General features: G+C 36.6%; 1 protein-coding gene across 1 annotated transcript in view; it reads left to right on the top strand.

The window, feature by feature from the left end:
- LOC139740718 (serine/threonine-protein phosphatase 2A 56 kDa regulatory subunit gamma isoform-like) overlaps positions 1-12,204 on the top strand; it is a 66,995-nt gene that overhangs the window by 31,218 nt on the left and 23,573 nt on the right. Inside the window, exons 4-6 of the mRNA XM_071651285.1 lie at positions 2,707-2,906; positions 5,748-5,858; positions 10,937-11,029. Of these exons, the coding sequence (XP_071507386.1) occupies positions 2,707-2,906; positions 5,748-5,858; positions 10,937-11,029 (404 nt within the window). The remainder of the gene's footprint in view (positions 1-2,706; positions 2,907-5,747; positions 5,859-10,936; positions 11,030-12,204) is intronic.

The following is a 12,204-nucleotide window of genomic DNA, read 5'->3' as shown; positions in this document are numbered from 1 at the left end:
ATCAGAGCTGTTTGTGTAGTTCCTTTGATTTGTTGATTGCGTTTCTTCTGATCTTAATCATCACAATTATCATGGATTTATAACAGGTGACCAACTTACCAACCAACCAACCCACCAAAACTAGTTTATAATCACAGTTTAGTGGTCTCTGAATGCATGAATTTCTGTACTTCTTCAAATGAAAAAACTGCACCCTCTAATGGTTTGGCTGAAAGTGACCTTTCACCTCAACCTAGAAATTCCTGTCAATCCCCATGCTTGGTTTAGTTGCCGTGTAGAAAAACAACAAGACACCCTTAGTGTGAGAGTATAATGGAGAATGATTTTTGAGCTCACTATGCATCCTAAATGGTATGATTAGGATTCATAGTATACTCCCATGATCTACTTACAATTTATTTCATTTATGTAATGTGAAGTAAAATTATTTGCTGTGAAGAGGACTGCTTCTTATGCAGTGTGGGATGAACTGATCTGTAAAGTTGTTATTTCAGTACTTACATGTAGAGGTGACGCATGTGCAATCTCATCTAAGAAATTAACTACTGTCATATGATAGTCAAAGACTGAGCTTCTGAAAGTTCAATTACAGATATTAGTACAGATATGAATGCTAGAAAGCTAAGGCATTAGTGAATAAAAATGGTAATGGCAAGAACTTATTCACAGCTCATTAGATTAAAAAAAAAAGGGTCAGCTTATTCCAGTGACGTTGTAACCCACCCTATAATTGCTAAAAATATGCTGAGTCAGGGATTGTTATACATCATGCATGTATTGCGTGCCTTCCGAGATGTCAGTTGTACTGTAGCTGCCCATGTAGCAGTATTTGAATGAGATGCAGTGACCAGTGTATCAGTGAATGCCTTGTGTGGAGGGCCATTCCTTCTGTTTGTCCTCCTCATACGGCATGCAGAAATATTGAAATGATCTCCAGAGACAGTAGGTGAATATTTGTTGCTTGTTACGTCATTAGATTTGATAGTAACCTGCTGCATAAGGAAAGCTGCACGTGTGCAGGTGGTGCCTCAGTGACTACTTGAGACCATGATGTAAACATGTTCTCTCTTGATGCAGTCATTTGTAAGAAGATTACAGGCATCCTCCTTCCCTATACTCTGATGTGCAATACCAGAACCTGAACAGTGCATACCCAAAGCCATGCCACCAGAAATATGTGATTACAGATAAGCTCAATGAGCTGTAGAATAGTTGTTTTATCAGTCCGAGAATCAAATATATGCCTGTTCAATATATGAACAGTTTTAACTGTCATGGTGTAATAGATTGTTCAGCAGTCTCACTTATTTTTGCTAGCATTGTACATCATGATGTAAGGGTAATGCAAGTACTAGCCTCTATTCTCCAGATCCCATATGTTGGTATTTCCTCATAAAATTTATAAAACTACTCATTTGAATTGTACAGATCAGAGCCAGGATCAGTAAATCAAAGGAGAAAACCAGGGACTGAGAGTACTTTCTAAGATGGAATTCAGTAATATATCTATGACTGATTGCACCGATCAAGATCACAACATTTAGAGGCCTTCGAAGAGTGCTGCATTACAGAGAAATATGTGAATACAGAAGAGAATCAGTTGTTTGTTTGTGTCAGTGTTTTCGTCAAATATCATGTTCCAATGAAATATGTTTTGTGCTTTTTAGCAGGGCAGCTCTGACAGTTTGTTTTTTGCATATATATGTACAACAGTACTCAGTCCTTGTACTGGTCAGTATAGAGTAAATGGCCAAACCATAAATTTGTGTTAGCAAGAGTAGAAGTTTACATCCAGCTTACAGTGCATCACCCAGGAGCTCTTAATGTGATGTTGTACAATGCCAAGAGTCTTTCTCAGACTGCTGTTCAAATAATGGATGGCCTCTCTCACTTAGCTAATTTGTAACATGATTTACAGCTTGTATTAAATGTGAAGTCCCATTTCGTGCCATACTACATTAGCCTTTGTTTGCGTCCCATGATTGAGTGATGTTAAACATTCAGATGAATGTCAAATACTTCAGTTTCCAAGATGATATGACTGTCTCACAGTGAGGCTCTGAGGGAATTTATGCTGAAGGATTGCTAATGGGAACTCCTATGAAAAGTTATAATTTTCAATTTGAATTTACTTGAATAAAAAAAAAAAGAATTGTTATGAAGAGCTAGTATATTATGATAAAATTAAAGCCTGTAGGCATGATTTCACCTGAGCCCTTCTTTTCACAGTAAGTGCATATCACAAATTTCAAAGCTGTACATACATTGTGATGTTCAATCACTGAAGATAAATTGGTAATGGAGACATACAGCTGTAATTACTGCATACAGTGTACTGTATATTTCATGAATCCTGACTTGTTACAATTACAATTCTGTTAGAGGTTAGATACACAATTGAGAGGTACATTGTAAGTATGTTCTGTTTTCAAGGTAGTGATTTCCCTCCGCGGAAGTAATATTCATTTGATTTGTGTTACTGTGGGCAGTATTGTTGGTATGTTGTAAATTTGGCTAATGTCAGTGAACCTGTGTAAATGAAACGACAGCAAAATGAATTGCATTTTATGCAGAATATCATCAGTTGCCATTTGAAGCTGTGATGACCAATTTAGTTCGAGACCAACCCTGTTGGTCAGCAGTACAAGTTAGGTCTTGTCTAATGTGTATAATTGTTATATCTCTTGACCTCTGACCTTTCATCAGATGCAACGCCAGGTGAGCGTGAGGATCTCTTCACCAAGAAGCTGATGCAGTGTTGTGTGGTGTTTGACTTCGTCTCAGACCCACTTAGTGACCTCAAGTGGAAAGAGGTAAAGAGGGCTGCACTTCATGAGCTGGTGGACTATGTCACGCATCAAAGGGGTGTCATCACGGAACCCATTTACCCTGAGGCCGTCCAAATGGTTAGTATGCAAGATAATTTTTTGGGGAAAAAAGAAGCTTTTTGGTGGTATTTAAATAGTTACATATTTCAAAATGCTTACACTGTTTAGATGGCATTTGTATTTGTGTGAAATGATGTGAGTCCTTTTCAGAATGGAGATTAAAAGACACACCAATTGGAAGCAAACCTATGAAGAAAAAAGGAGAAATGAACAATGAAACATTAAACACCATCCAGCTGGAACAGAAGTATTCGGCCAATGGAATTAGCAGGCTATGATTTTCAACTTAAACTGTTACAATATTGTGATGATACTTTGTTTTTTGTTCAAGCTGAAAAATCGTTAGAGGAAATTTTAAAAGATTTATATATTTTTGGAGATGTAGCAGGTCCAAAGATTAACAAAGATAAAACATTCATAATATGATTGGGTAAAGAAAGTGAATGCTGGAATTTAGATAAGTTTTATTTGAAGTGGTCGAATAAACCAGTTGGACATTTGGAACATTATAATCATCCTAATAATGACGCAGCTTTGGAGTTAGATTGGGAGCAAAAATTATTCAAGTTGCAAAAAATTCTTGACAGTTGGACAAAGAGAAGTTTAACCATCTTTGGACGAGTTATTGTTTTAAAAAGCTTAGCTCTTAGTCAAGTTATTCATTTTATAATGGTAGATTCAATACCGCTTAAATTTTTGAAGATTTTGGAAAATATGATGTTTAAGTTCATATGGAAAAGAAAAAATGACAAAATAAAATGAAGTATTATAACAGAGGATTTCAGTAAAGGTGGCATAAAGATGATGGATATACAAAAACAATTGTTCAGTTTTCGGTTGAAATGGCTGGGTCGTTTTCTCAATGACTCAAGAGATATATGGAAAATAATGTGTTCATATTGGTTTGATTTGCTAGGGGGTATTATTTTGCTGCTGAATTGTAACTACAACACGAGTATTAATGATATTGATACAAAAATCCCTCCGTTTTATAAAGAAATTTTACAGGCATGGGAACAAATACGATATTGTACTACAGTGAAAGATATCAACAGTGCAAACAGTGGGTCAACTGATGTTTTAAATCAGATTGTTTGGCATAACAAACTAATATTATTTGACAAGCATTCACTGTTTTATAAAGATTGGTATGAAAGTGGCTTACTCTATTTTGGAGATTTAATAACAATAAATGGTTTCCGGTCTCTGGAATACATTATGTCAGAAATAGATTTTAAAAGAAGAAAATGTACTGCAATTTTTGATTGTGCAACATTACAAAAAGCAGTTCCATTAATATGGATTAATATGATAAATAAGGAAATGTTTGATAGTTATATATCAGAAAAGAAAATGTATTGTGTATACCAAGTGTGTGTGTTTCAAAAACAGTAATTTTTATCATGGATCTAAGCAGCAAGGCTTTGTACAATTTGATACCTTAAAACCTTTACCTTTAACCAATACATGTTCTTTATACTGGGAGAACAAGTTTCATTTCCAAGCTGATTGGGCCAGTGTATTCAAATAAAATTTAGAATATATAAAAGAAAACAAACTATGAGAATTTAATTTGAAATTGTTGTATAATTTACTGCCAGTGAGAAGTAATCTATTCAATTGGGGTTTAAGTTATGATGATTTGTGCCTGGAATGCAAAGTAAAAGAGGACATCGTTCATGCCTTCACTGAATGCAAACTTAATGAAATTTTTTTTTAATATAAGGAGTCTGTTACAAGATGTATACCATGCAACAGTAACAAATATCAACGTTTCACATTTGCTGAAAATACAGTGCAAGAGTCACTATAGTTTGTTTTTGACAATAGCATTTTGGAGTATTTATAAGCTTATTTTGAAATGGAATGAAACCAGTAATGATAAAAGAAGCTGTTCCTTAAAGCACATGTTTATGAGAGAAATTAGAACGAGAATGGAAATACAATGTTACATGAAACATAGAAGAACATTAAGGAAAAATGCACAATTGTTACCAATCGAATTGATGAATCTCTAATGCACGACTGTGTTTGTATCACTTTTATGTGACATCGTCGTGACAATATTATTTTGATACAAGTGTATTTTGAATGAAATCCTGAATAAATCCTCGGACGAGGCAAAGAAAAAAAAATCTAGCTGGAACAGAAACAAGATATTATTGTGTTTCCAAATTTATATGCATGTATAACCGTGTGTATCTAATTGGAAAAGCTGAACTGTTCTGCATTTCATGTGAATATGCTATGAAACTTGTTATAATGTAGCAACCACTATTAAAAGGAGAGCAAAAAGTGATTTTCATAGGCAGATGGCCACTTAAAAGAGATTGGTGGCTGATTTTATCTTTAATCACATCATAATTGTAATAAATGCAATCTTCCTGTCCCCGTACACAATAAGAATGTAAATGGTCTTGATATGTTAATGATTGTCATTTAATTTCAGAAATTAATGAATTAAAAAAATGTGTTTTATCTTTCTTTGAATCTTGGTTAGTTCGAAAAAGCCACAAGTTGAGATTCTGAAAATGGTAGACAAATAATTCAATTAATACTCTGGAAGGCAAGGCTCAACTTGTTGTCAGTGGCAACCAATATTGTCCTCATTAGACTAATTAGGTGGCCCCTGGTGGCAGTACTATGTGTTTAAGGCAAGGTCTTCAGCTCATTTCACTCCAGGAGAGTCTTCACAATTTGTATGTTGTAGCAAAATTCTTGCAGAATAACTGCTTTCACTGAGTAATTAACATATTATTTTCTTCAGATCAGAAACGAATATTGAGAAATATTGAGTTGTATACTTTGCTGAAAGACCTTTTCTTGTATTAAATGACATTACTCTTTGTTTTGTTGCAGTTTGCAATCAACATGTTCCGCACATTGCCGCCCCCATCCAATCCCTCTGGTGCAGAGTTTGATCCAGAGGAAGATGAGCCTACGTTAGAAGCAGCTTGGCCACACCTGCAGGTAATGTCCCGTAGCTCACCTTGCCTGGGGTCTGCTGCTGTCACTGTGGCATTAAAGGGGCATTCGAGACAATTTTCATAGTTTCACATCATGTAGTACATAAATTGACAGCTCCATGTATAGATTTGTAGAATTTATTGTGGTCCTTGAGCAGAGAAACAATACTCTAAAAGATCTTAAACAAATTACACTGAACAGTGTTGATGACATACGTGTAGAAGCCTTACTTATTTCAGAAATGTAGCAGTGTAATTCCATTACAATACCACTTGCTTAACAAGTTCACTTGTGTAGAATATGAATGCCATCTTCTTTTGTTCTGCTTCCTGGAGCCCCAAGTCATGCATTCTTATGGTGAGGCTGCCATGTCATCATCCTTGTTTATTGCAATTTGTTGTAAATCTTGAAAACATTCTTATTCCTCAACCCGATCACTATAAATTCTGAAACTCTGTACTCGGTATATCTAATTTATAGTTGTTAAAATGTAAAAGTCTGAAAATTATCCAAAGGTCTCCTTTAATATCTAGTGAACTACAGACAGAATAATACACATTGACAAGCAGGATATCTTTGGCCTCTGTTCATGGTATAATAATGGAAGAGCAGTATCAAATATAATATCAGTTATACTGAAGGAAACTTAACTCTGTGTTTTTAGTGACTTTGATACAAACATGAAAGTCAAATAGACAAAGCAGTGAATTTCATTGAAATTAGGCAAAAAATTGTGGAATTTTGAAGTTGAACATGAGTTTGCAAAACAATGCTATCAGTCTCATCAAAATTAACAGTAAATATTTAACTTTTACCTGACTTTGGAGACTCAGATGCAAGTAGTTCAGGTTGTGAAATGTTAAGGGTTAGTTTGTGTACATGTTTAGACATCAGTATACGAGGCGATGTAAATCTACGCTAGCGACTTGAGCTGTGCTGCTGCTTCAGACAAAAAATAGTAAGATATCAAATACTGTAAAAGTGGTTTCTTTCACGGTGGTTTTATTTTCACGCTTTTCGCGCTTTGAGGTTGAACCGCGAATTTAACATCACGCGAAAATGTTTTGAACTCGTCGCTTGTATAATGCTATCATTACCGACCGCGAATTTAGACACACGCGAAAAAGTCTGCACCGACGGAAATCGCGAAAGTTTCTGTACGCGAAAGAAACCACTTTTACAGTAGTGAGGACCTCCTGCACCACATCCATCTGAAAATCCAGAGGAGAAACTACTTTCTTTGTTTACCTGGACAAAAGTGTTTGTAATGTAATTGAACATGATTTTGTATTGATCAAGACAGGGGAAAAAGAGTGAGAAATTTATTTATTTTCATCTGTTTTCTGCAACATTGTTTCCTAATCATCTTTTTGTCCAGATCTTTGAATAGTATTAAGAAACAGTGAATACTTTGTGACAGCCCCAGTTTTTAGAGGAATGCTATTATACTTGTTATGACACAATCCATTCATTGTTAGTGCAGTTTATATCAACATATCAATGTGCCTCTACCATTAGTGATATCCTGTTATTCCCAGTAGCCTTCAAACAGACTGTTCCAAAGTTCTCCGCTCCAAACAACAGCTACAATGACCTCATTAACATGCTTACTGCTGTTTGCTCAGTTGTGCACACTTGTACAGATGCCCAGCTGAAGATTCTAAACATGGACAGTGCTTGTTTATCCAGAATAGTTGTGTTCAACATTATAGAAGTTGCCTTGTTTTGGAGATATGAGATTATTTTATCATATGCAGACTCAGAATGGCTGCGTAAAGCCATAAATGTGACCAACTAAATGATACCTTACAATTCTATGTAGAATCAGTTGGTTATTTGCGTAGTTCTTTCACCATATATTCTATACTTTATCCTTACTGCGTCAATTGTAGCCCTTCCTATTCTAAATCTAATGTCTATTTATTTATTTATTATACACTTAAATGCATTTTGATGCTTGCTGTGTATTTGTTAAGCCTTTCATAATCTGTTGAAATGTAAAAAAATCAAAGCACTGGGTATATTCAGCATTCTTTTTACAATATGAAATGCAAATGTAGAAAGAGTAAGGAAGATAACCACTTTTGATGTATCTCCTCGAGTATGTTTTAGACTGCATGGTATGAAATTTTGCCGTATGATATGTTATACACATACGTCTACACATGGAATATTACTGAAAGAGATTGTAAAAAGTTTATGAGATACAGCAGTATGCAGGGCCTGACGTTATCGGTGGCCCAGTGACACAAGGCCACTAAAAGTTAGTCTCCGGCCACCTAATTTATTTCTTGGTGGCCCGATTGGGCAACTACGATAAAAAATTGATTGTTACTTCAATTGCTTTTATTTCAGGTAACTATATACAATGTAATACCTCATTTGAGCCACTAAAATTTTCAACTTTAAAGATTTTGTTTTCCAAACAGGCCACCAAGACAGGAAGTTATTGTCGAGCCCTGCATTTTGTTTGATTCTTTTCCATGTATGAGAAGAGACGAAATGAGAGAGAAAAAGGCGGAGGAATAAAAAACCCAACAACATGTGCAATAGGTTGCCATTGTATATTTCATATGAACTGATAACTTTGAACCACAGCAAACAATTAACCAAGGCAATTTCTCTCAGTCTAGTTAGGAGCATCACTCTACCAGCTAAACAACAACAACAACAACAAAGGGGGGGGGGGGGGGGGGGGAGGGGAGGGGGCTTTTGAGGCACGGTAATTCCCAACAATTGATTTTGGCAAGAAAGGCAAGGTAGTGTAACAGTTCTTGCTGAAATCTGATGCAGGGGAGAAAATGACTTGTGGAACCCATGGGAGTGGGTGAGATCAAATTAATACTCTGTGTGGATGTGCACAGGTAAGTTCACTTGAGAACATCCCATGCCTTGTGCTTTCTCTTTAGATATTTTGCCCTCTCTGTGGTGCGATGCATGGCAGGTACATAGAGGTAAAGGGCAATGTGTCCAACACCTGGCAAGAAGCACTGCTGATCCACTGAATTATTAATCTGTGATGTTAGGGATGCAGTATGTTCTTACATGTACAGTGAGCTAAAAGCTCCATTAAATCTAAAGTGTCATTAATTACTTGGGTGACTTTTTGCAATTTGCATATACAATTTGCATATACAATTTGCATATACAATTTGCATATACAATTTGCATTTACAATTTGCATATACAATTTGCATATACAAATGAGTGTAATATGTATTGTAGGTTCTATTCAGTCAGAGAAATAAAAGCAAATGCCATATTAATTCAACACCTTACTCTACTTCATGCATAGGACTTATATTGTAGTCGGATAGCATTCAAAGAATAGTAGGCTGGAGGACGATGACAGGAGACTCGGGTTATGTTTAACCCTAACCAGGCCAGGGTTGTTTTGCTGTTCTGTGGCTGGGGGAGGGTTGAATCAATCCCCTCTCCCCAAGATCTTGGCCGTCGATCGCGCAATTGCCATGAAAATTGGCAGTGCTACATCACCTACATTGATTCAACCACCTGGCCGTTTTAGTACTAAGGAGCCCAGATAAAATGATAGAATGGTTGCATGTGTTACCAGTCCAGGAGTCAGATACACTGACTAGTAAAGAGCATGGCATGACAAGCTGTATGCTACAGACAAAACTTCACAGTAACTGGTTTTTACAAATCAAATTGTTGACATCTTGCTAGTTTTCATGAAACTGAGTTACTTTCATTTGAGAAAATGACCATTGTAAGCTACAGCTTCAGGAACATCAATGTCTGCATCAAATGTATGTTATATGTTTTCGTACCATAATGACCAGACAACAGGGAGACCACCAAGCAGCAGTGGTAATATGGAGCACCGTGCAGTACGCAAATGCCTCCCAGATACCCCCCATTTCAGATGCACTATGGGATATCATGGTGGCAGAGCTAGGTCCTATCGTGGCTACATATCTCTAATGAAGAGTGTGCATACGCAAGAGCAATACGCATATCACGTGGCTGACAACTGTACGTACTAGTGCTTTGCAGAGCTATCATGGGTCTGGCACTGTCATGCAGATAGCATTTGTGATGTACAAAACATACTATGCCACAAGCTTTGACTTCGTGTTATCCAAGTACTGTAAAACATGATATATTCGTGGCACGAAACTATCGCGAGCCGACAGCCTTTTTCGTGGCATGAAATTTCCATTAATTGCCACTGGCGTTCAATGATTATAGTGTAGACAAGAAATTTCGCGAATCTTGGTGCTCGCGAAATTCGTGAAATTAAAATGCATGCGAACATTCCTCATTTTACAGTAATTTCTGCGACTCCATTTGTAACTCATGAAGATGGAACCCTCATCTTGGAAGTTTGTAGAAATGGCAGTCCTTCAGGTGAAAGCATTTTTGACTGAGAGGGATTGCTTCTCAGGGATTGCTTCTCACAGAAAGGGAAAATGTAAACATGACCTATTGATCACTGGCTGTTAAAGCAGCTGAAACATACTGGTATATTAACATTTCTGAGCCCTGTAACCAGGATGAATTTTGGAAGAAGTGTTGCACATGCTGTAAACTTCACCTAGGTCATGCTTTTCATCCAGGGGTCTATTTGAAAAATTTGTCATCTATCATCAGGTGAACAGCACATTGCACCTTTGTAGTGACAATGGCTCTAATGGCTGCATATCACGAGAAACTGTGAACTTTTTTAAAATGCAAAATTCAAACCAAGGAAAAGGAAAGAAATGAACAGAATGCGTGCATTGATTGCATTGCATTGCATGCATACATGCAAGTACATGTCTATAATATATACGTGTGTATGTAGACATGTGCTCGACAATCAGAAGCAAAAATGCCACCAAGCTATATTCCACAGTTCATCTGTGACACCGCTATACAATGGTGTGTGCCCATTTGCGATACCAGAATTACAGTCATATGAATTTTTGTTTGTTCTTTTTTTTTCCCACCACAGCAGTTGTTTAATATGGTGATGAAAATGTGTAAAGCATACAACTATGGTACGCATGATTACTCTTTAGGTTTTTCTATCATCATGAGTGATGATTATTCATTTGTCTTTCATTCCTTTCATGCAGCTTGTATATGAATACTTTCTTCGGTTCCTGGAGTCAGCGGATTTCCAACCAAGCATAGCCAAGAAGTACATCGATCAGAAGTTTGTGCTCTCTGTAAGTGCTTGTTTCATTTATGAATGTCTCTACCCACTTTATCAGCAGGGTCTGAAGGATGATGGGTTTTTAGTGCAGCTTTCCATTATCATAGGCATTGTAACATGTTTCATTGTTTAATTAAATCATCATCATTGTTCACAGTCATTTTGATCATGCTCATTTTAATCCCAAAGATGAAATATTTCTTGATACATGCTGGCATGTGTCAGTAGGATATCATTTCATACTAACTTTTTAATCAATTTCATCATGAGTCACATCTTTGCAGAACCTCTGGTTTTTATTAACTGCATTATGTCATAGAAGATGACTTCTACCCTTTCTTCTTACAATATCCTGGTCACAAGCCAGCCCTCAAGACTACTAGTATCACACTGTATGTCATGTCTACCTACTCCCATAGAGTCTTTCCCTCATGTGGACATCCTATTATCCTGTGTGTAATGGAATATCTGGAAGCAGGGAAGGCACTCATCCCTTCAGCCTACTTAATTGAGATGGTTCGCTGAGTGTTCAAAGAAACTTTAAATATATAAAACTGTTTGATTCTTTATGAAAAATGGAAATCCTTTTGAAAACAATGAATCTAGAAGCCTTTTTCATCGTTGTGTTCCTTTGGTAATTTGCTGTAGAATGGAAGAAAAGAATATTTGTTTGTAATGCTGAGAACCACTGGCACAATTTTTGTCACTGTATTACCATGAACATAAACATATGTGGTGCTCTTTCATCTCGTAACTCTTCTCTCTCATATCTACCATTCAAATACAGTATTACTTATACTGTATATCACTGTTAACAGTAAATTCTGCCCATGTATTATCACTTAATGTAATTGATGGGCTGATGTTGATGAGAATGCAATATGCACTCATCACATTCCTAGATGTAGAAACCTCTGACATTTTATAGACTATGATTGAGTCAACCATGTGTTTCTAATTCTCCAAGCAATCTTACATGAAGTGGCTGTGGGATCCACACACAGTGTGACTCTCAAGTAGCATACATAATATCAACACTCAGTGGCATTCTCTGTGTTTGCTGTGGAAGGGAATTGTTTGAGATGTTTGATTTGATTAATCTGGCTGGTTCTGCAGAAAGACACAGTCATCAAGCAGTATCAAGGGTAGCTGCCTCTCACAGCCCCTGTGCCCCAATATTGATGCACT

This window comes from Diadema antillarum, unplaced genomic scaffold (assembly GCF_040938485.1).
Source record: "Diadema antillarum isolate AM-2024a unplaced genomic scaffold, OU_Dant_1.0 seq00000876_RagTag, whole genome shotgun sequence".
Classification (NCBI taxonomy): domain Eukaryota; kingdom Metazoa; phylum Echinodermata; class Echinoidea; order Diadematoida; family Diadematidae; genus Diadema; species Diadema antillarum.
This window is presented reverse-complemented; position numbering and strand designations above follow the sequence as displayed.